Consider the following 24,626-nt stretch of genomic DNA (forward strand, 5'->3'; position numbering starts at 1 on the left):
TATATCTTTTTCTTTGCCCTTAAGATAGTATTTAGTCAAATCAAAGAAAACAGTATGGTAAAAGAAGTATTACTAAAACACATGCTTTTTTCTTTCTTTTAGGGGAGCTACAAAACTTGACCTGCAGTGCTTAACTGGAAAGAAAAGTCAATCTTAATTATTAAAGAACCTATTAAAAGCTATTGAAAGTAAAGGAAAAATTTCAAGTTACTTCTTGCATATTTGAGCAACCAATATTTATTGCATTTAGTTAACTGACTTTTTTAGGTTAATTACAATCTTATTACTTTGATTCAGAATGTGAAATTTAATTTGAAATATCAGATACACACATTCAACCATTTGTATCTTAAAAGATACATTTGTACTTCTAAATAAAGTTTGACATTCAAAATTAACTATGGCGATTCACAATAAGCACAAAAACATCAGTTTTATCAGAATCAAGAAGTGCATTTTATGAAATTTAGGATTAACTATTGAAAATACAAGTTTCTTTAAACACAAACACACACACACCCACAGGCACACACACACACACATACATTAACCATGAAATCTGAAACTGATATTTCAGTGCAAAAACCTCAGTATGAGGTAATTTTAATGTAAAAACCACTTGAAAAAAAATCCACACAGTGGCACTCTTAAAAATGATAATTTACATGACAATTTCTGGCTGATAAGACAACATAGACTAAATATTCTTATCTATTTAAACTAAATCTTGTCTTGTTTGGACATATATTTCTCCTTAACCATTTGCTTCTGATTCAGAAACACAGAAAGATTTATCAATGTGGAAAGGGCAAATTTCCACAGCCAATGAATGATTTATATTTTCAAAGGAAAATTTTAGTTAGCATTTATATAGAAATGCTATATAAGAATACCAAAAGCTCAAAACCATTTTATGAGACTACCAGCAGAGGTTACTTTTGATTTTTTTTTTTCTATATAATTTCAGACTTATAGTGCAGTATACCTCCTTAGTGGAAAGGTGAGGACCCTTTACAAAAAGTTAGTCTAGATAAAACATAAGCTCTCTTACAAGTGCAAACCCTTTCATAAAGGTGTTTTAGGTCAATATTGAATATTATATTGTCCCTTACTTAAATAGAATAATTTGTAAATGAATTCTAAATTTAAAAAAACAGAAGTGAACTTGCACAGTTAAATATATTTAACACCAAAGTTCAAATCAACAAGAAAGTTATGAAAACTCTACTTTGGCAATGGTTTTTGTACTGTGCTAATCAAATTACAATACATATTTAGGGGGAAATCTCTCCCCCAGAGTCTGATGTTGCCAAATGAGCAAGAACAAGGACAAAAATTACTGTCAATTCCAAAAAGTTCAGGAAATATTGGATCACCAGATAAAACTGAAAAAAGAAAAAAGAAAAAAAAAAAGGCTTTATGTAACAAAAATTTAGTTAGAAAAAAGAATAAGTGCATCACAAAACAACTACATCAACCTATTTCTGTGATACACTTAACTGGTTAACCATCAAAGTGCAATCTATCAATACAATTTTCTACACATCTCAAAGTTTCATATTGCAATGGTTTAAAGTCAACATTGAAAATATGAAAAAAATACATAGCAAATTATGCTTCATTTTTCACAATACTAAGAAAAAGATATCTTTCTATGATTGACATCTGAGTGCTAAATGCTAATGTAACAGTGGTTTCTGCTATGGCAAGAGTCACACTCTGCATGAAACTTTAAGATTTTTATATAAGAATAAATTTTAAAATCCAAAAGTAGAAAAAAATAGCAAACTCTGTCAACCTTTGCATTTCTCCTTTGCAAACCAGGTTTTAAGTACTGAGTTCATGCTAGTATTTCCCATTAGTGTAAGCAAATAGTTTAGGAGTCTGGAATGAAAGGTTTTCTGTTTATATATTAACTTAAAAGCAATATGGGATCTTCTAGCTCATAGAAAGGAATGGAGCTGGCTTGACTTTCTCCAGAATCTGAGTCGTAGGGAGCATCAGGGAGCTCTGTAAACCCATATGCCAGTTGTTCATCTTCTATGTCTGACCGAACATAGCAGGAAGTGTTAGAATAGTCCTCATCTTCTATACTGTTGAAATCTTGAGGAATATATAACATCCCAGGGTAGTTCCTACTTACCAAGTCACTTGTAGTTTTTAGGGATATTTTTCTAAATGCCATCAGATGCATATGTGAAAACTTTGAATACTTGAAACGTTTAAAGCCCAGGGACTCTATAGCAATCTTCCAGCTTTTCATCATCATGGCATGACGATTCTGATGGGAGGAATCAGGTGTGATGATAAGCAATAAACCATTTAACATTAACAGTTCATGGGCTTTCTTGCAACAAATCCATCTCTGGTAAGGTGATGGGAAATAAGAAAGAAGGAGAGAGAAAACAACCACATGGAAAAGTTCTCCAGGAAGAGAATCGATAGGGTTTTTCAGCTGCTTCAAGAAGGCATCTATAGCATCCTGCGCAAGCTGGAGTGGTTGCTGAAGCTGCAAGTTGAGGAAGTCACATTTGTATACACTCTGCAGAAGGAGAAAAACAAGGCACGTTAGAATTCCAAAATTACTTCCACCTTATTACATAGAGTTTATACCAAACTATTTCAAAGCATTTCTATAATTCAAACTTTAGTTATGTACCTTTCCCTTCTAAATTATTCCATCTGCACAGTTATTTAATCAAAACTTTTAGTCAAAATAATCACAGAGTAATGCATCCTAGATAATTTCTAGTTGCCATTTAAAAACATGTAATTTGAAATCAGAAATATTTTAAATATACATATCTTTAAAAAATAAGGGCTTATTTGAAATTTAATTGAGGTAAGATTTAACAGAAATGTTTTCTTTATGTTAAGTACTTTTTTACTTTTCAATTACAGCTGACATACATTATTATATTAGTTTCATGTATACAATGCATCAATTAGACATTACATAATTTATTAAATGATCACCCCAATAAATCTAATACCCACATAACACCATACTTATTAAAATATACTGGCTACATTCCCTAGGCTGTACTTAATGCACTCAGCACAATAACCTCTAAGTCCATCCATGTTGTTGCAGATGGCAAGATTTTATAGTTTTTATAGTGGCAGATGACAAGATTTTATACGTTTTTATGGTGGAGTCATATTCCATTGTATACAAGTTGGGGCAAAAGTAGCTTTACAGTTGTTCGTATAACAATAATACAAGAATTAATAATATACGAATAAACTGTCTCACGTACTCACATCTGTAAATCTACTTTTGCTTTACCGTGTATATACACACAATTTCTTCTTTATCCATTCATCCACTGATGGACACTTAGGTTGTTTCCACATCTTGGCTATTGCAAATAATGCTGCAATAAACATATGGCTGTCTCTATCTTTTCGATTTAGTGTTTTGCTTTTCTGTGGATAAATAGCAGAACTAGAATTGCTGAGTCCTTCTTTGTCTCTTATTATATAGCCTTTGGTTTAAAGTCTATTTTATCTGGTATAAGTATTGCTGTCCAGCTTTTCAATTGTTTCCATTTGCATGAAATATCTTTTTCATCTCTTTATTTTCAATGTGTGTGTCTTTTGATCTGAAGTGAGTGTCTTGTAGACAGCATATATAAGGGTCTTATTTTCTTATCTATTCAGCCCCCATATGCTTTTTGATTGGAGCATTTAATCCATTTCACTTAAAGAAATTGCTAATAGATATGTACTTATTGCCATTTTATTATTCTTTGTCTTTAACCTCTGCCATTTTAACTACGATGTGCCTTGGTGTGGGCCTCTTTGAGTTCATCTTGCTTGGGATTCTCTGTGCTTCCTGGACTTGTATGTCTATTTCCTTCACCAGGTTAGAGAAGTTTGCTGCCATTATTTTTTCATGTAAGTTTCCAATTCTTTGCTCTCTCTCTTTACCTTCTGGCACTGCCATGATATAAATGTTGATATGCTTGAAGTTATCCCAGAGGACCATTATACAATCTTCATTTATTTGGATTTTTCTTATTTTTTGCTGTTCTGATTGTGTGTTTCTGCTTTGTTATCTTCCAAATATATGATTTGATTCTCTGCTTCATCTACTCTACTATTACTAGTAATTCCCTATAATACATTCTGCATTTCAGTTAAGGTATTCTTCATTTCTGACTGGTTCTTTTTTATACATTCTCTTTGTAGAAGTCCTCATTGAGATCACTGAACATCCTTATAACCGTGTTTTGAACTTTGCATCTGGTAGATTGTCTTCATTTTGTTTAGTTGTTTTATTGGAGTTTTGTCCTATTCTCTCATTTGGGACATGTCTCTGTTTCCTCATTTTGGCAGCCTCCCTGTGTTTGTTTCTATATAACCTCCTGTGCTTGGTAGAATGGCCTTATTTAATAGGTATCCGGTAGGTGGCACAACATACCCAATCACCTGAGCTGGACATTGCCAGTATTTGAGTTTTGGCCTGTTTCTCCCTTTAGTTCTGTTAGTAGTTGCTTTATATATTTCAGTGCTCCTAGATTGGGTGCATATATATTAAGAAGTGTTAAGTCTTCTTGAAGTCTTGTCCTGTTTAACAGTATAAAAGTAAATATTTGTCTCTTTTTACTCTTATCATCTTGAAATCTATTTTGTCAGATATAAGTACAGTGATACACACTTTTCTCTGGATACCATTTCTTGGGTTATCATTTTCCACTCCTCATTCTGAGTCTACGTTTGTCTTTGTAGCTGAGATGTGTACCCTGAAGGTTGATAAACAGAGTTCTTTCTTGTTCTCCAGTACACAGTGCTACAGTGCAAATTTTGTTTTCTCTTATCTGCAGTACTGCAACTTGTGGGACTCTGTGGGGCGATGCTGCTTCAGTGTGGAAAATGGCCTGTGTTCTCCAAGGAGGTGGGCATCCCTTCTACAAATAGTTGCCCGAGTCCTGGGCAACACATCTGTGGTGGTGTGTGGCCAGTGATGGGAATCCAGGTCTGAGTTCCCCGCTGTTTTCCTGCAGCCAGAGGCAGTCAGCTGCCCCGCACTCTTTGAGGTGTCCTGTCTGCCTTTACCAGGTTCCACCGCAATGGGTGGGGTGGCTTAGGTAGGGAAGGTGGGTGGGTTCATTTGGAAATGAACATCTGCAGCTTTATGCTTTCTACTGGGTTTAGCTCAATGAGAATAGGCCACTCCTTTAAAACGTTGCCTCTGCTCCTTCACAACTTTCTTCTGCTGCTGCCTCCGCTGGAAACGGCAGGCTACAGGAGGGCGGGTGCCGGGGGGGCTTTTTACTTTTCTTTGGTGATGGTGGCTGCTTGACAGCAGTGCTACCCTTGGCACCATTTCCCCACTGTCTCTATCCCGGGGCTCAGCATCCATGTGCGCCAGCCCCCAGCCCTCAGAGAGGAGGCTGCAACCCTACTGCACCTCTATCCCACCTGCTGCGGCTGCTGCAATCGCCGGCCTGTTTCTGCAGCTCCCGTCTCTGCCCGCCCTGCCCCCATGCCCCTCCTGCTCCCTTTACAGCCCGCCTTCAGGTGACTCAGTGTGCGGTCACTCAGACATTTCGTATTGATCAGGGAATCCTTTCATGAATTACAGTTGTCCAGCCTGCTGTGCCTTTAAGAGAGGAGACTAAGAGGTTTTCTCATGCTGCCATGATGCTGACATCACTCTCAATTTCCCCCCCCTTTTTTTTTTTTCCATCTTAACATATTTTTTTAAAAATCATTTTCAGAGAGGAAAGCAGGAGAGAGAGAAATATCAATGATGAGAATCATTGATTGGTTGCCTCTTGCATGCCCACAACCCGGGAATGTGTCCAGTCTGGGAATTAAACTGTTGCAACAGTGGTTCACAGGCTGACTCAACCATTGAGCCACGACTTGCTGGGCTGTTTTCTCTTCTTTTTCTGTATTTTCCTATTTCATTCATTTAGATAAGATTTCTGCTCTGATTTTTATTATTTTCTTTCTTGTTCTTTGGATTTAGTGTGGTTTTTTTTTTCTAGTTGAAAAAACTGATCTCATTGCATTGAGATTTTCCATATTCTATCTAATAAAGAGGGAATATGCAAATTGACCATTATGCTATAACAAGATGGCTGCATCCACAACAGAGGTGGGGATACAGTAACACAAGATGGCTGTGCCCACAGCAGAGGTCGAGTTCCCATAACGAGCCATCAGCAGGGAACTGAGGCTGTGCCTCCTGCCTCTGGGGCTTGACAGGAGACCTCAAGCCGCACCTCCTGCCCTGGTGCCAGGCCAAGGGGCCTCAGGCGGTGCCCCCACCCCGGAGCCAGGCTGGGGGACCTCAGGCCACACCCCCCGCCTGGAAGGGCTTGATGGAGGACCTCAGGCCACGCTCTGTGTCCCGGCACTGGGCTAACGGACCTGAGGCCACGTTCCACACTCTGGCACCTGGCTGTGGAACTTGAGGCTGCACCCCCCCCCCCTCCCGCCCTGGTGCCGGGCTGGGAGACCGGAGGCCGCGCCCCCTGCCCAGTGGGGCTTGATGGGGACCTCAAGGCATGCCCCTGCCCTGGCCTGGGGGCCTCAGGCCATGAATTCCACCCTGGTGCTGGGCCAGGGGACCAGAGGCTGTGTCTCCTGCCTGGTGGTGGGGCTTGATGGTGAACCTCATGCTGCGGCCCCTTCCCCTCTTCCCCCCACGAGGGGCTTGATAGGGGTGGGGCTGGCCAGGTCTGGAGCTAGCCTAATGGGGGTGGGCCAGCCAGGTCTGAGTCGGACGCAATTTCGAGACACGTGGGTGGGCAGGGACTTGACTCTGGGTCCCGTGGTGTGCCCTAGACTCTGACAGGAGGATAAATTTCATATACATTTTACTAATTTTCTTTTATTTCTGACACTTTTATCATAGAGAAAGGGCAAATACTAATATTAAAATATTTCCTCTAATCAATTCCCTCTCAATGTGCACAAATTTCATGCATGGAGTCACTAGTTTTCTACTAAAGGTGTTTAGTACTGAAAAGTTTCCACAAAGTGCTACTTTAATGATTTCCTCAGGATGTTAGTATCTTATGCTTCTGTTTATCTTCATTCCAAAATGTAGTCCAATTATCCTGGTGAGTTCTTCTTTGACTGATGTTCCAACTGTTCTATCAATTATTGAGAGAAAGGTATTAAAATCTCAAACTATAATTTTATAAATATCTATTTTTCCTTACTATTTTTGGTTTGTGTATTTTGAAGCTGGTATCGGATGCCTAAATGTTTAGGATTGGTTTGTACTCTGGATGAATTAACCCTTTTATAATTTTGAAATGAACATCTTCATTGCTATTAATATTCTTTATTCTGAAACCCATTTCGTCTGCTTATAATATAACCATACCAGCTTTCTTTTACCCATTTTCCTGCTTTCAATCTATTTGTGTGTTTATAATTGAAGTGCATCTCTTATAGGCAGCATACATTTGGGTGATGAATGCTTTTTTATTCAATCTGACAATCTCTGCCTTTTAATTGAGGTATTTATGCCGTAGCTTTACAGTGATTATGGATACACTTAGGTTTAAGTCTATAACCCTGCTATTTATTTTCTATTTGTTCCATCTGTTCATTGTTTCCTCCCCCTCCCCCCCTTTTTTTTGCCATCTTTGGAATAAGTTGAATTTTTTATGATTTGAATTTATCTCCTTTGCTGGCTTTAGGACTTATAGTGTATATCTTTAATGTATTATAGTATACCTTCAAATAATATTTCATGTATAAGAATCTTAAAATAGTATATTTCCATTTCCCTTTCTTATTCTTTGGGCTGTTGTTGTTATATATTTTATTTTTACATACAGTATAAACCTCACTCTGTATTATTTTTGTATAAATGGTTATATTAGTTTGCTAGAGCTGCCATAACAAAAACTGGGTGGCTTAAATGACAGAAATGTCATAGTTCTAACAGTTAGAAGTCAGTAATCAAGCTAACTGCAGGGTTGGTCCTTCTAAGGATTGTGAGGAAGAATCTGTTCCATGCCCTACTTCTAGCTTGTTTGCTGGCAATTTTTGGTGTTCTTTAACTTGTAGATGCATCGTCCCACTGCCTTCATCTTCACAACATATTCTTCCTGTGTGTGTATTTCTATGCCAAAATTTCTTTTCATAAGGACACTCAGTCATCAGGGCGTACCCTAACGACCTAATTTTAACTTGATTACCATTTAAAAGATCCCATCTTCTAAATAAAGTCGCACACCAGGGGTTACAACTCTTTCACATTTTTGGGGGGGATAGAATTTGACCCATAACAATGGACAGTTACCTTTTAAAGACCTTATATGATTAAAAAAAAATTATATATATATTTTTTTGATTTTGTACAGAGAGGAAGGGAGAGAGATAGAGAGTTAGAAACATCGATGAGAGAGAGTCATCGATCAGCTGTCTCTTGCACACCCCCTACTGGGGATATGCCTGCAACCAAGGTACATGCCCTTGACCGGAATCGAACCCGGGACCAACACTCTATCCATTGAGCCAAACCGGTTTAGGCAAGATTATATCTTTTTACTACCTATAAAGTTATTCTTTCCTATACTCTCCATTTTTGTGTGTAAATCTATATCTTCATCTGGCTGAAGCACTTCTTTAATATTTCTTGTAATGTAAGCTTGCTGATAGTCTTCAATTCTTTCAGCTTTTGCTTGTTTGAAAAAAAATATTTTGTTTTATTTTTGAACAATATTTTCTCGATTTGGGATTCTAGGGGAGAGATTTTTATCTTGTAGTCCTCTAACATGTCTTTTTCCAGAGTGGCTATTTCCAGCCTGAGTGAGTGCCAAGCACTGTAACCTCTAGTCCTTTCAGGTGGTGCTTCCTCCAGTCTCGGTTAGTTTTCTGCACACACACTGGCAGAACTCCACCGTGTACTGAAGGCGGACTCTGCAGGCCTTGGAATCTTCCCTATGTGCAGCCCTCCTTTCTCTGGAACTCTGCCCTGGGAATCCTAGCTGTTTCAGTCTGCTGGAACTCTCAGCTCGTTCTCCACAACTCGGGAGGATCAGCTGGATTGTGATCAACTCTTTGTGCCATGTCCTGAAAATGATCTGGAGGCTATATACTGGTGCAATTTTAGGGCTCATATAATTTGTTTCAGTCCCTTGGGGATCACTGTCCTTTATTATCTAGCATTGTCTAATGTCTTATAAATTATTTTGAATATTTTGTTCACGTTTTTATTGCCTAAGGCAGGGGAAAAAAGGATCAGTCTGGTCCCCGTTACTTCATCTTGGCTGGAAGAGCAAGTCTCTTCCTTTTAATTATAGGGTTCTGAAACTGTGGAAGTCTGATTGTACTACTAAACTTACGTACAGCAGTTGTTTTAGTTGAAAGTTTATAGCCCCTCTGTAAACAAATAAAGATATTTTAAGAATAATATTTAAGCCTGAGGTTCAGATCAATGGTTGTCATGTCTTAGCAGTCCCTGAAGGTCAGCTCTAGCAGTAGTATGTGTCTTGAGGAAGGAAGGCCAGAGTCACCAGCTCTTTAAAACTATGGCTCCTTAGAGCACCTGCAGTGAAAAGCTAAGAAGAACTATTTTAATATAAAGCAAACATTTGTCTATCTGTAGGAAATAGAGATAACACTAATGGTTTTAGAATTTCCTTGTTCCTCAATGTTAACTCATAGAGATCTAATCATCATAAAGACCCATACAAAAGTTAAATCTTCAATTACAAACATTTCAATAACGACAGAATACATTTCTTTAGCATTCACTATTTAACAGGTATTTTGCTAGGTGCTTTAAATATTTTTCCTCAAGTAACATTAAAAAATAAATAAATAAAAAGGTACTTAATGTACCAGGCATGTTTCCAGGTGCTGATAACATAGTAGTGAGAAAGGGGGGGGGGGGAATTCCTAAGCCAAAGAATTTGTATTCTAACAAGTATTCTCTTTATAAAAATAAAAAGTTAATTTGTAATTTTGTTTGTGCCTGGTGTTGCTTCAAAAGTAAAATGGAAGACATTTTAAATTTATGTCACTAAAAAAATTCTCCTGTTAAAAGTAGAAGATACATTCTATGTAAAGGTAAGCAGTTTCATTTACTAAGTACATATAGTGGAATTAAATAAAGTTTTGGTTAACCCCAAAGCCCTTGCTATTTCCACTATTCCATAATGGCTCTACATCACAATACATTTTAGAAAGAGATGCATTAAAAAATAAATCAATCAAAAGCCCAAACACTACAGCTATCTGAAAATCTGTCCAATTTAATAAATATTCTTTTTTAAAAAATATATTTTATTGATTTTTTACAGAGAGGAAGGGAGAGAGATAGAGAGCCAGAAATGTCGATGAGAGAGAAACATTGACCAGCTGCCTCTTGCACACCCCCTACTGGGGATGTGCCTGCAACCAACGTACATGCCCCTGACCGGAATCGAACCTGGGACCTTTCAGTCCGCAGACCAACGCTCTACCACTGAGCCAAACCAGTTTCGGCTTAATTTAGTAAATATTCTTGATTGCAAAAATAAATTATAAACAGGGAATAAAAACTGAGAAAATAAATACAAATATGGTATACGTCAAGTTAATATTGGTTAAATAAATGCTAAAAATTTTTAATTGAATGTATATTTATTTTTGAATAGAAAAAAATATCAACATGTACACACTAAATATATTTCAAAAATGTAAAGACAATGCTTTTCCTTTGTAAATATGCATGTAAAATATTCAAGTCTCAAAACAAAATAAAACCTAATTATACATACCTCTACGGCAGGTACAATGTCTATGCCAACAGTTAGAAATTCTTCAAACTTCATAAATGGGTTAAAGCAGCTGCCAACATCAAGTAATCTGATCTTCCCTGAGGTTTGTAGTAACCTAAAAACAGATTATTTTGTCTCATAACAAGCAAAATAAAATAAATTATAAGCAAAATTCAAACATCTAAAAATTAAGAAGTTCATATAGATTTTTAGCTTTTCTTTTTGGTCTTGAGATGCTTTTAACACATTTAAAAATTACTGAGGACCTTAAAGAGTTTTTGTTTATGTGGGTTATATCTATCAATATCACATTTGAGAAAAAAAAATATTTGAAATTAAAGCCAAATAGTTTAAAAAACACTTATTTATATAACAATAAACCTATTGTATATGATATTATAAATTTGATATTTATAATAAAAAATCTAGGTTAGAAAGACAATAAAAAGTGAGGCATTAGTTTACATTTATTCAAGTCTCTAATGTTTGGCTTAATAGTAGAGTGATGAATTTTCATTATTGCTTTTGTATTCGAACTGTTCCAACATCACATGCCATGCAGACTCTAAAAAAACCTACACTGGCCTAAAACCAATAATTCTAATATTCAGACAATACAGCAATAATAAAAATCAACTTCAGACATATGCCATTTCACTAACTTAAAAAAAAAAAGATTATAAGTGGATGTTGGAAAAATAAAGAAAATGTAGAAAATAATGGGGTAAAAACACAATCCTAGCTCCTTAAATTCTACAGAGCAGAGAGAACCTGTCTAGTTTCTCTCCTTTATACATTAGTAGAGGCCCAGTGTACGAATCTGTACACCAGTGGGGTCCCTCAGCCTGGCCTACGGGATAGGGCTGAAATCAACTCTTTGACATCCTCTGAGAGGTCCCAGATTGTGAAAGGGCACAGGCCAGGCTGAAGGACCCCACAGAAGCTGTGGCTAAACAGAGCAAAAGACCAGTAGATAGGGCCACAGAAATGGCTGGCATATGGCTGACATTTGCTGCTGAATTAATACAAATTTGAATACCAAGTGGTAACCAGTTATGATAAATTAGAATTTATAACAATATGTAACACTATATACACTACTAGATTGTCATTCTATTTCTTACTTGGGATTAAAAATGAGAGTTCTGGCATTAGAGAAACTGGCATCAAATCCTTTACTTGTAATGTGGGGACAATAATGGCACTCACACTTAAGAGTTGTTTTCAGGACTAAATGAGATAATGCATTAACACTACTTGACCCAATATCTGGTCCATGATAAGTGTTTAAAATGTGCTAAATATTATTGCTAGTTGTTAAAATCATTTTATAAATAAAACCGTTTTGTGGTTCATTTATTAATGCTCTTCCTGAGCACAATAAAAGCAGAATTTGCCTCACACTAAATTCTATACCAGTAATCTGGTTAGCAAAAATTTTATGATAGTCTTGATTTTTAAAAGTGCATATTACAAATGAAAGTTTCTATGTAGATGGAGTATTTTAATCATTCAACATAATTCAACATCATGATACAATCACCGATAGCTTAATATCATGGACTAACTAGAAACATTAATTCTTAATATTACTAACAATACTTAGTCCATTTCAAAATCTTTGGTTTAGCTCCTAAATTTTCTATTTATACCAAGCATATATCTACAGTTTAAAGAGAAATTACAGCCCTAGCAGAGCTGGTCTGACTCAGTGGATAGAGTGGTGGCCTGCAGACGTAAGGGTCCCAGGTTTAATTCTGGTCAAGGGCACATGCCAGGGTTTTGGGCTTGATCTCCAGTGGGGAGCGTGCAGGAGGCAGCCAATGTACTGATGTTTCTATCTCGCTCTCCCTTCCTCTCTGAAATCAATAAAATAAATAAAATAAAGACTAATTACAAAGTAAACAAAGTAATTAGTACAAAGGCCAAGAAATATATCACTGCCTGCACTCTGGAAGCAGGACCCTCCCTGCTGACATCCACTACCCCTATCTGTAATTGTATTCACTAACTGATTTAAATGATAATGATGTCCTTTTATAGTCTTACTACCTATGACTGAGTGCTTAAATAATACAGCTTTGTTTCACATACTATACATTTGCTTTTGTGACTTTCTTTTTTCATTTAATATTAATTTTGTGAAAGTCATGTGTTTGTATACAATAATTGCTATTAATTTGCATTCATTGCTGTATAGTATTACCTTTATTTAACACATTCCATTGGGATTTTAATTATAGTGGCATTGAGTCTAAAGACCATTTGGGGAGAATATCTTTACAACACTGAATTTTCCAGTTCACAGAAATGGCATAATTGTCCATCTGTTTAGGTTTTCTTTTTTTTTCTTTCTTTCTTTTTTTTTTAAAATATATTTTATTGATTTTTGTACATAGAGGAAGGAAGAGAGATAGAGAGTTAGAAACATCAATGAGAGAGTCATTGATCAGCTGCCTCTTGCACACCCCCTACTGGGGATATGCCCGCAACCAAGGTACATGCCCCTGACCGGAATCGAACCTGGGGCCCTTCAGTCCCCAAGCCGACGCTCTATCCACTGAGCCAAACCGGTCCCGGCTAGGTTTTCTTTTAATTAGTCTTCCAATAACTCTATAATTCTCTCTTGAATGGTTATACATCTTTTGCTGGCAATATGTTATTTTATGCTATTATTGCTTCCCCCCTATGGATAAACTTATTAAAATTTCATTTTTCATTGTTGGTTACAGAAATGGAATTGATTTTTATATAATGATTGTATATCTAGCAACTTGACTAAGTTCCTGTTACCTCAACTGATTAACTGAGTATTATTTTGGGTATTCTAATCTAGATATATAATTATAGAGTCTGTGAGAAACGACACCTATATTCATCCTTTCCTGTCTTATCCACACATCCAAACTTCCATCTACTTTTTGCTTCACTGCTTTGCCCAGGAATTCTAATACAATGTTCAACAGAAAACTAGCAGTCCTGCTATTTTGTCCTCCTCTCTCTCAGAGAGATCATTCCAGTGTTTTACCATTAAATATGACTGTTGTAGGTTTTGTATACTTGTTAAAGTTTGAAAAACTTTTTATATTTTAGTGTTTTTTTTTTAATTTAACACAAATCTATTGGATTTTATCAAATGCATTCTACTCAGCTATTCAGATAATGACTTTTTTTAAAATCTGTTTATATGGTAGAGTATACTCATTAATTGTGTAGTGTTAAATCAACCTTACATTATTGGGAAAGATCTAATTTTGTTTTGATATTTTATACTTTTCTTAAGAGTATTTGTTTTATGTATGCATAAATAGTAGTGGCAGTTACTGAAACATGGCACCTAAAGGATATATAGGCCTAGGCTTCTGGTTACAACATTTGTCAACGGATCAACACATAACTTGGATTTATGTGTGTTTTTGTTTATAAAGATATTTTATTTAGTATATATATTATGATGCTTTAATGCTGAATTCATAGCCAATACCGCTATAGCTCTTGTCTAAAGGAAGTTTATCTAACACTGGTATTTTTTCTGTAAGGCATTAATAGCATATGTGCTTAAGACACCAGACAGAACTTCAACACTAAGTTTAGAGACCATTTTAAAAGTGAAATCATAAACTAAAATGCAAAAACTATGACACTAAATAGACTGAAAATGGCTTCCGTATACAGCCATGCTCTACATGACATTTCAGTCAAAGTTTGGATTTTTATATATGACACAAATCTATCCCATATGATTATAATGGAGCTGAAGAATTCCTATTGCCTAGTGACATCATAAAGTAGCAATGCATTACTCATGTGTTTGTGGTGATGCTCGTATAAACAAGCCTATGGTGCTGCTAGTCTTATGAAAATATAGCACATACAACTATGCACAGCACGCCATACTTGATAATGATAATAAACAATGGGTGCTGGTTTATGTATTTACTATACTACACGTTTTATCATTATGTTAGAATGTATTCTTTCTACTTATAAAAAAATAGAATGGTATACTGAATTATAGTGGTAGCAGCTGACAGCAGGCTTATATGTCCGCCTTATACATCTCATGCTGTTTTATACATAAACATCCGGTACAGGCTTGTAGCCTTGGTGTGTAGTAGGCTATATCATCAAGGTTTGTGTAAGTGTACTCAGTGATGTTTGCACAATGAGGAAATAACCCAAGAATGCATTTATCAGAACGTAATCCTGATATTAACTGGTGCATGACAGGAGAGCTGAAATAAGACAGCTTACCTTGTTGACTTCAATTGGGAAAGTTTGTGTCAGACAACACACTCTGAACATGTCCACAAATAACTCTAAAAATGCCATTAATACCGATATTGGGGTTACAAATACATTTTAGTGAATGGGTGAATTTGCAGATATGTGAATAATGATTGAGTGTATATATATTTTATGATGTTTGCATCTCTTCATGAGTGACCAGACTATAATTTTCCCTTCATGTACTGACTATAAAGAGTTATATCAAGGTCATGCTAAACTACTAAAATGACTGTGGGAAATCTCCTTTAATTCTGTTTTCAAAGATCTTTTAACAGGGAATATCTGACTAATCATGAAATGGAATTAGAATAAAATGTGCTAACAAAGAGATAAAAGGAACTCATACTGACAGTTTCCTTATAAGCATATTGCAGGCATCAGCAGTTTCAGTTCCTGCTTGTACAAGAAACAGTCTTGACCATGACTTCAGTTGACGCAGATGGGCCAACTGCAGGAATTTGGCTAGCAGTGACCAGTTCCAGCATGCTGACATTACAGATCCATATCGGGACCAGCGAGGACACTGCCTGCATGATCTCAGCCCCTCCTCCTGATGATGGCTTTGTTCTGCTTCCCCCCTCCCGCCCATAGAGATCCCTGCCTGCACTGAGGTGCTGAGATGGGCTCTGGTCAAGAGTCCCTGAACTACTTAAGAAGCAGGTGCTCAAATAAAACATTCCCTTTCTGCCAGAATCTGTCTCAAGACTTTGGTTTTCATGGTGCAGGCAGCAAACCTTGGTTCCAGTTACAGTTTGTGTACAAACATAATCATTTTTGCTGATGAAGCCATTGGGACCTGTCCTTTTATTTTTGAGATTTTAAACCACTGATTTAATTTCTTTAAAACTATACTATGTTGTTGTGTAAAATTTATGAGCACAAAAATATTAGTTTTACTTTTGTTATCTTTTAAGTGTCTTCAATATATATAGTTCCATTCCCCTTTATAAATTCTGAAATTATTTGTGACTTTTCCTTTCTGAGGTTTTAAATTTTAATGGTTTTAACAATTCTAACTTTTACCTCTGTTGATTTTTGTTCTTTCCTCCTACTCTTATCTTTATTATTTTCTTTTCACTTTTGTGGATGGGGTGGAGTGTGCTTATTTGCTGACTTACATTCTCGTTCATTGGTTTCCAGCTTTTCTTCTTGATAATATATGCATTTAACCTAAAAATGTCCCTCTAAGTGATGCTCTAGCCATATCCACAAGTGTTAATATAAAGCTTTTTGGTAACATGTTTTTAAAAGCTTCACTCAAGGATATGCTTTCATTGATTTTGAGAGATACTTAAAATTAAAAATAGAGAGGAGGAAAAGGGGAAAGTTCTTTACAGAAGAATGCTTCAGCAAGATAGGAAAAAAAAAAAATCACCATTTCAAACCAGAATAGTAAAAATGAAACAAAATTAAAAAAAATAGATACCCTCTATTCTGGGATGACCATTAATGGATGCTAAAGCCACAGGGGGTGGGGGTGGGGGAAGTCAAGGAACAGGAAACTCACTCAGTCTTCATGTATAACCCCACAGATTAAAGATTAAAAGTACCTTTTACAATGGAGGAGTCTGGTAGACACCATTTTCGTAAAAAAAGAAAAAATGAAATTTAACATTGCCAATAATGAGATTAACTGTCCTTTGCCTTCATAGTGATACACGAAGAACATGACATCATCTATTTATTATAGAACACCTATCAAAAGTGTTTAATATGGCCTGGCCAATGTTGCTCAGTGGTTGAGCATTGACCTATGAACCAACAGGTCACTGTTAGATTCCCATTCAGGGCACATGCCCTAGTTCCGGGCTTGATCCCCAGTTTGGGGTACACAGGAGGCAGCTGATCAATGATTCTCTCTTGTCATGGATGCTTCTCTCTCTCTCTCCCCTCCCTTTATCTCTGTGATCAATAAAAATAAGTATAAAAAATGTTTAACATGAATCTGATGACAGGAATTTTCTAGATTATGAAGCCTATACAACTAAATACAATTCATAATTTTTGAATGGACCTTGAATCAATGGAAAGTCTGAGTAAGAACTGTGTATAACATAACTATATCAGTTTCTCGAGTATAACGAAAATTGTATTGTCGCTATTATAGGCAAATGTCCTTGATTTTTGGTGATATATGCTAGAGTATTTAGGGTTAAACTAAATCAATTGGTTCAGAAAATAAACAAAAAGTATACACACACACACACACACACACATAGATGTGAAGCAAAGTAGCAAAATAATAACTACTAATGAATCTTAGATGATGAATATAAGGGTATGGATTATATTACTCTTAGTCTACTTTCTCATGAACTTTTGAAATTTATTCAACTATTTTGGGAAAAAATAAAACAAATCTTCCACCAAACTACTGTAGACTTACTATCTGTCAGTTTTGCTTTATATGCATTGAAGCTATACTAGTAGGCATATATAAATTAAACATTTTATTTTCTTGTTAAGTCACACCTTTTATTGTTATGAAAACTCTTCCTTTACTTCTAGAACTGATATTTATTCTAAAGTCTTACATTTTGGATATGTCTCTCATAAGCAGCATAATATGGAGTTTTAAATACAGTCTGACGATCTTTTAACTAGAGTGTTTAGATCATTTACTTTTAATGTGATTTAGTGATATATTCTGATTTAGTGCACTTTGCACTATCTGCTCCATATGTTCAATGTTTTCTTTTCTCCCTCCTTCATACTTTCTTTAGAATCACCTTAGGAGCTTTAAAATCACTCAGACATTCTGATTTAATTGGTGTGGCATGAAATACAGTTCCCTAAATAAGTGTATTGTATAGCCAAGGTTGAAAGCCAGTTTTAGGTTTTTTGTTTTATATCTTAATAATTCATGTTTTTCCATTTTATTATTTGAAAATTTAGTATCCTTTTCAAAATAATGCTTTTAAGTGAATAAACTTAATTATAAAAAGAAATACAATTATCAAAATAGTATTTTTTTAAAGTTACAACATAGTCACATGTGTTTCTTTAAGTAACACAATAAATAATGAGGATCTAGCAATGAATCTAGTAAGATAATTTCAAAGTAGTGATATGAATCAATGTTTACATATATAGAATCTATAATATAATACCTAAGTACCTATGACTCCTATAAATGACCAAGTCATAGATACTGAACTTTGATACCTAAATTCCTAAAAGAGGGAAGTGCTACACTTTAATTAGAAGTGAATTTATAAAAGATTATTTTTATCATTCAAGTCTATAAATTCTCTAAATTCTATTTTTGGGTCTAATATCATGTAAAGAAATAACTGGTGGCTGCCAGAGGGAAGGGAGGGGAGGGTGTAAGGGGTCCTAATAAATGGTGGCAGGCACACAATGCAATAGACCGTTCTTGTAACATAAAAACCCACACTTGAAACTTACATAATCATATTCACCAATGTCACCCCCAATAAATTTAATTTAAAAAAGGAAAAGAAAAAAAAAAAGATTTGTACCTGAGTTCTGCCATTGTGGGGAGGGAAAGTCGGGTACAGTAAAAAGGCTTCGGAGATAATCAACAGAACTCTATCTTGACTTGTGCTTTACTACCAAGTAACCTTACAAATTATATTTATCCTTTTTTTTGTCTGCTTCCTCATCTATATACTGAAGAAGTTGGAGTAGATGTACTCTAATGTCAATTATAATCTTAAAATTTTAGATCAGTCCCTGACAGAATAAAATACCACTCTCTTACCTAATTCAAACCTGTCTATATCAACTTCCAGCTGGACATACTCAAATGAATAAAAGTTACTACCTAGTAAATTTTCTCAATGGCCATATTTCATGAAAAATGTTTTTCTGTCGGATTGTTAATATATATTTAACAGCAGAAAGCTCTAAGGGACACCTTTTTCAATGTGCCACATACAGGATAAAAACTGGCATAGTCATGGGGCTGTGACATATCTGATAAAATCTATGGCCCTTTCCAAGTAGAAAGCAATGCACATATCACATACAAATCAAAATTTTATGTGATTTGGGATGGTTCACATAACCCACTTGAAGCATCTGACTTCCCCTGTATAGGCAATAATGATAAAGACAATGCTTTATCTTAGTCTGGTATAGTCTAGTTGCAAGAGAAAAAAAAATCACTTAAAGTAGCTTAAGAAAAAGGCAGATTTCTTTTAAATATGAAACGATATCTCATTGACTTCAATTTTAAGAAGTACAGCTTGTCCTCATGGGAACAAAAGTTAACTAGCAGACACTCTTCTGCTTACCTCCTTTACAGAAAGCTGCTTCAATTGTCTGCCCAAAATCCTAGACTCTAATAACCAAAAATAGATACAGTCCTGTATCCCTGGACTATACTATCAAAGTAAAATTACCTATTAATTCCGTTTAGGTATTAGTTAGTAATTACATACACAGGACACAAACTAGAAATATCCTATCTAATAAAAAAGTAGTATGCAAATTAACCATCACTCTGTGACAAAATGGCAGCACCCATACCCACTAGATGGCGGCGCCCAGTCCTCTCAGCCCCACTGGAGTCCCCCAGTCTCAGGGAGGGCTGCTGCTGAGAGCCTGCAGAGTAAGCGGCCTGGTGAAATGCTGTCCAGAGGCCCTCCTGACCCTTTATAAAAAAACAAAAACAAATTCACTCCCCATGGCCTGATCCCCTCCCAGCGGCAGCAGGCTGGGATCTCAGCCTGGGAGGGGTGTGCACCCCCATGGCGTGATCCCCTGCTAGTGCACCCCCACAGCGAGTTCCCCTCCCAGCTATGGCACCCTGGGGTCTCAACCACTGAGTCACACCAGCCAGACAGATATGGAGGAATATTAAATGTTTCTTTTTTAAAAATAATATATTTTTATTGATTTTTTTTACAGAGAGGAAAGGATAGAGAGCTAGAAACATCTATGAGAAAGAAACATCGATCAGATGCCTCCTGCACACCCCACACTGGGTATGTGCCTGCAACCAAGGTACATGCCCTTGACCGGAATCAAACCTGGGACCCTTGAGTCTGCAGGCTGATGCTCCATCCACCTAGACCACACGTGTCAAACACAAGGCCCACGGGCCAAAGCCTTGATAGCATGTGAGTTGGTTAACAGCACTGTTAAGGAAAAGATTGTTCCACTCATTTTAAATTCACATTTCTGGTTAACATTGTCAGTTTATGACTGTTCAGTAAACCATTCGGCCCGCGATTTAGGCTGGATTTTAGATTTTGGCCCCTTCTCTGATTGAGTTCGACACCCCTAACCTAGACAAACCAGTTAGGGCTATCCAATACGTTAAAGAAAAAACCCTATCTAATAAAGAGGGAATGTGCAGGGCAGGGCATTTGTGGGTGACTGGGTTGTCAGGGGAAGGCAGTTGGGGATGATGGGGCTGGCAGAGAAGCAATTAGGCATCGATCAGGCTGGCAGGAGAGTAGTTAGGGGGTGACCAGGCTGGCAGGCAGAAGTGGTTAGGAACAATCAGGTAGTCAGGTGAGCAGTTGGGAGCCAGCAGTCCTGGATTGTGAAAGGAATGTCGACTGCCTGTTTAGGCAGGGATCGAGCCTGGGTTATAACAGCCATTTTCTATTAGAACATTTCTCCAAAAATTAACATCAAATTAAAGCACAGTTTGCCACCATTAAGAATGCTCAAAAGGAATGTGGTGTAGCATTAAACTTCATTAAACAGTTTGAATAAATTTTGTGTTTTATGGCAGCACTGTTGGAATGTTTGTATTTTTCTGGAGAACACTCTGGGGCACTTGAACATATTTTTCTAAATGTGCACTAGGCTGTCATTATACTTTATAAGAAAAAAAATGACTGAATTTACTAATGTTGGTAAGGCAAATATTTGGGAAAATTCGTTTGTTCTAATAAGGAAAATCTATATAATAGGCCAAAAAGCTGATGAGTAAGAAAGCCATTCTGTAAAACGATAAAACAAAATTTGGCTAAAAAGGTTCTTATGCTTTCTCTACATTTTAGTGACTCTTTGATATGTTCATTTACAATCTTTTGCAAATTTTAATTCTTTTTCTTTAGATAAATTTACACACAGAATCTTAAAAGTTTTATATAAAAATTTTTAAAACTTAAGAACTCATTGTCTTTTTTCTAACGTCACTTGCCAGTTTTTCCTTCTTTAGATAATATAAAAGTGTTAGGAAAAAACCCATATTATATGTAAAAATATATAGGCTGTTCAAATAGCACAGAAAATTTAAGTAGAAAATTTTTCACTCAATACTGTCTTTGTTCTCTTTTCCAAAACAGTTACATTATAAGATCATATTTCTTTCTTCTCCCCTCCATCTCACCCTACTGGTAACTAGTTTAGTAGAAAATACAAGATTTTATTTCCTCCATAATTTCCTGTCTGGTATACTGCCAGTGTAAACAACAGCATCTTGAACTTCTCAGGACTTATTAAAAGAGCTATAAACTCAAAGTAAAATTTTTTACTCATTACATAAAAAACTTGGCAACATTTGCCCAAGTGTGTAGTTTACAACAGTGGTTTTTAAAATGCTTTCTACAGAAATTGGTAGAGTTCATTCAAGGGTCAACAAAGGCAGATATCTTTATACTGGGAGGCTGCACTTCTATACCCTTAACCAGACCATAGAATGTTTCCTCTGAAGAAAAAGTCCTATCGTTAAAAAGGTTAAAATCAGTAATCTAAGCCTTATTTATTAACCCTGATAGTTTGAAGGGGAAAAATAGATTTCCATCTAATCTTTTTGAGGAAAAATTTTTTTTTGCTATCCCTGAATTAATTTCTTTAAAGAACAGCAAAAAACTAGTTAAAACAGAATCTTCTGACTTCGATTGAAGACTTGGCCTTTAATCATTTTACTTAGCAAACCATTCTTAGTACTTTTCGTATAATTCATGTAGTTTTTATATGTATCACAAATCCCTGAAGTTCTGAGCGCTAAACACTATTGATTTTGATGGCAAGAGCCTTCCCCTCCACATATTAATAAAAAAACAAAAAATGTACTGGAAAGAGATTAAATGTGGTGAGTAAAGGTTATTTAATCTTCATCATCTAGATCACATGTGTCAAACACAAGGCCCGCGGGCCAAATCCGTCCCGCCAGGCCTTGCAATGTGGCCCGCACAGCGCTGTCATCACTGCACTCCGCTGCGTTTCCATCACAATGACAGTTTATGACTGTTCAGTAAACCATTCGGCCCGCGATTTAGGCTGGATTTTAGATTTTGGCCCCTTCTCTGATTGAGTTCGACACCCCTAATCTAGATGAAGTTAAGCTTTAACAAGTAAAATATAGGCATTGGCTCATGGAATTAATGATTTATATCTGAAGAGAGAGTTTTTTTCCAAATGCATTTCACAAGAGTCTTACAGGATGCTCTTGTTAGCAGGTCAATGAATGTGAATAATATAGTTTCTTTTTGAAGAGCTGCAGGCATGTAATCTATTGTATATATATAAAAGCCTAAGTGACCATCACAACCAAACGGATGACCAAATAGGCTGCTTGGGACAACCAGGACGGCAGGGGGGTTAGTGAGGGGCGATCAAACAATTGGGCAGCAGGCTGTGTGAAGCAACCAGGCTGGCAGAGGGGGGCAGTGAGGGGTGATCAGGCCGGTGGTGTGTGGGACAGTTGGGGGCTACCAGGCCGGAAGGGGAGGCAGAAAGGGGCAAGCAGGCTGGCAGGGGTGGGCAGTTGGGGGTGAACACGTCAACAGAGGCGCAGTTAGGGGTGATCAGGCAGGCTGGCAGGCAGGTGAAAAGTTAGGAGCCAGTGGTCCCAGATTGTGAGAGGGATGTCCTCCAAGGGGACCTGAACTGGAGAGGGTGCAGGCTGGGCTGAGGGGACCTACCCCGTGCACGAATCTCGTGCACTGGGCCTCTAGTCATATAATAATAGCTCTATAATTAGGAAACTCAATTTAATTTTTTTCATTCAGTGTTTTCCAAAATTAATTTTACTGTCAAACTTCTTTTTTAATTACGTATTATTTTATAGAACTTCTCTGGGAAACACAAAAAGGGAAATAATGGATGAGAAACTAGAGAAAGGCATGGATATATAGTTTCTAAGCAAAGTACCTGAAAAACCTAAATGCATAATTCTAAAACTCCACATATAGAGATCAGAGAAGGGTATAAAGAATTAAGTGAAAAGATCTCACCCATGGCTTCACACGAATGCCCAGATCCCTGTTCTTTTTGTTTGTTTGTTTTAATATATTTTTATTAATTTCAGAGAGGAAGAGAGAGGGGTGAGAAATAAAAATATCAATTATGAGAGAGAATTATTGATCAGCTGCCTCCTGCACATCCCCTACTGGGGATGGGACCCATAATCCAGGCATGAGCTCCTGACCAGAATCAAACCCAGACCCTTAAGTCTATAGACTGACACTATCCACAGAGCCAAACCGGCTTGGGCCAGATCCCTGTTCTTAATAACAACATTCTTTGTGTTGCCGTGACGGTGATGGTTGTAATCATGTAATAATGGGGCACTCCGTTTTCAAAACCAACAGCAGCACGTTGAGTCCTTATGCTTCAAACCTTCCTGAACCTTCTTTTACTACTCTCTTCTGTAGCATTTAGAGAAAGCTCTCCACTTTTAAGAGCTCATGTGTTTGATTAAGCCCACCCAGATAATCTCCCCATTTTAAGGGCAGCTGATTAGTAGCTTTAATTGTATCTTCAGAGTTCCTTCATAGAAGTACATAGATTAGTATTTGAATAAATAAGGGAATGGAAATTTTGGGAGCAAGTTGTAGGTGGGCATCTTCACAACTCTGCCAACCACATCATACTTAGGAAAAAAACACTTTTATATTAGACACTAATTTCAGACGTTTATTCAGAATATTTGCTTGTATGGTTACAGAGAGGTATGAGAAAGTAGAGTTGTGTGTCCGTATGTGTGTACGTTTGTGTACCCAATGGCTAATGATCACTTCTTTGTGTTCTAGTTATTTATTTTTAATTGAATTTAGTGGGGTGAGATTGGTTTGCAAAACCATACAGGTTTCAAGTGTACAATTCAGAAAAAAATTATCTCCACAATGCACCAAGCGTCCACTGCCCCAAGCAAAGTCTCTTTCATCTCCATATCTCCTATTTACCCCTTTTTGTTTTCCTGCAGCCATAAAAAATAAATAATTATATAACTAACTTGGAAATTCAGTTAATATGAATGCTCTCATTTTCATTACTGTTTTAAAAAATGAAGAAAAATCATAACGGTGGTAGAAATTATTAATACCTGAATCATGGACTTTGTTAAAAAGGAAAAAAATAGTTTGTTGCTTTTAAGAATACAAAGGAACAAAAACCAGCATGGCAAAACTGGTCTCTGTATGACAACATATTTTTTATCAAAGGATAGTTTTAAAGTATTTGGAAAAGTTGCATTCAAAGTTAATTGTGTTTGCATAGAAGGAATAGAACACATAATGAAAAACTATCCTATTATCTAAGAACAAAACGCTTGACAAAAGAAAGCCAAAAACTAGATTATGACTGTCTCAATATGCTGCTACACAGGAAAACTAAGCGATGTAAAAATGTTTGTTGTCCAAACTTAATATTTAATCCAATTGAAATCAA

General features: G+C 36.4%; 1 protein-coding gene across 3 annotated transcripts in view; it reads right to left on the bottom strand.

Annotated features, from left to right (window-relative positions):
- Positions 1-219: 219 nt before the first annotated feature.
- The window catches only part of BMT2 (base methyltransferase of 25S rRNA 2 homolog), a 78,802-nt gene continuing 54,395 nt past the window's right edge, over positions 220-24,626 (bottom strand). For all 3 annotated transcript variants that reach the window (XM_036424722.2, XM_036424713.2, XM_045576071.1), the window contains 2 exons: positions 10,740-10,854; positions 220-2,542 (listed from right to left, as the gene is read on the bottom strand). In XM_036424722.2, coding sequence (XP_036280615.1) covers positions 1,913-2,542; positions 10,740-10,854 — 745 coding nt within the window. In that variant the 3' untranslated portion in view covers positions 220-1,912. The remainder of the gene's footprint in view (positions 2,543-10,739; positions 10,855-24,626) is intronic.

The sequence above is a fragment of the Pipistrellus kuhlii genome, unplaced genomic scaffold (genome assembly GCF_014108245.1).
Source record: "Pipistrellus kuhlii isolate mPipKuh1 unplaced genomic scaffold, mPipKuh1.p scaffold_m20_p_10, whole genome shotgun sequence".
Taxonomy (NCBI): domain Eukaryota; kingdom Metazoa; phylum Chordata; class Mammalia; order Chiroptera; family Vespertilionidae; genus Pipistrellus; species Pipistrellus kuhlii.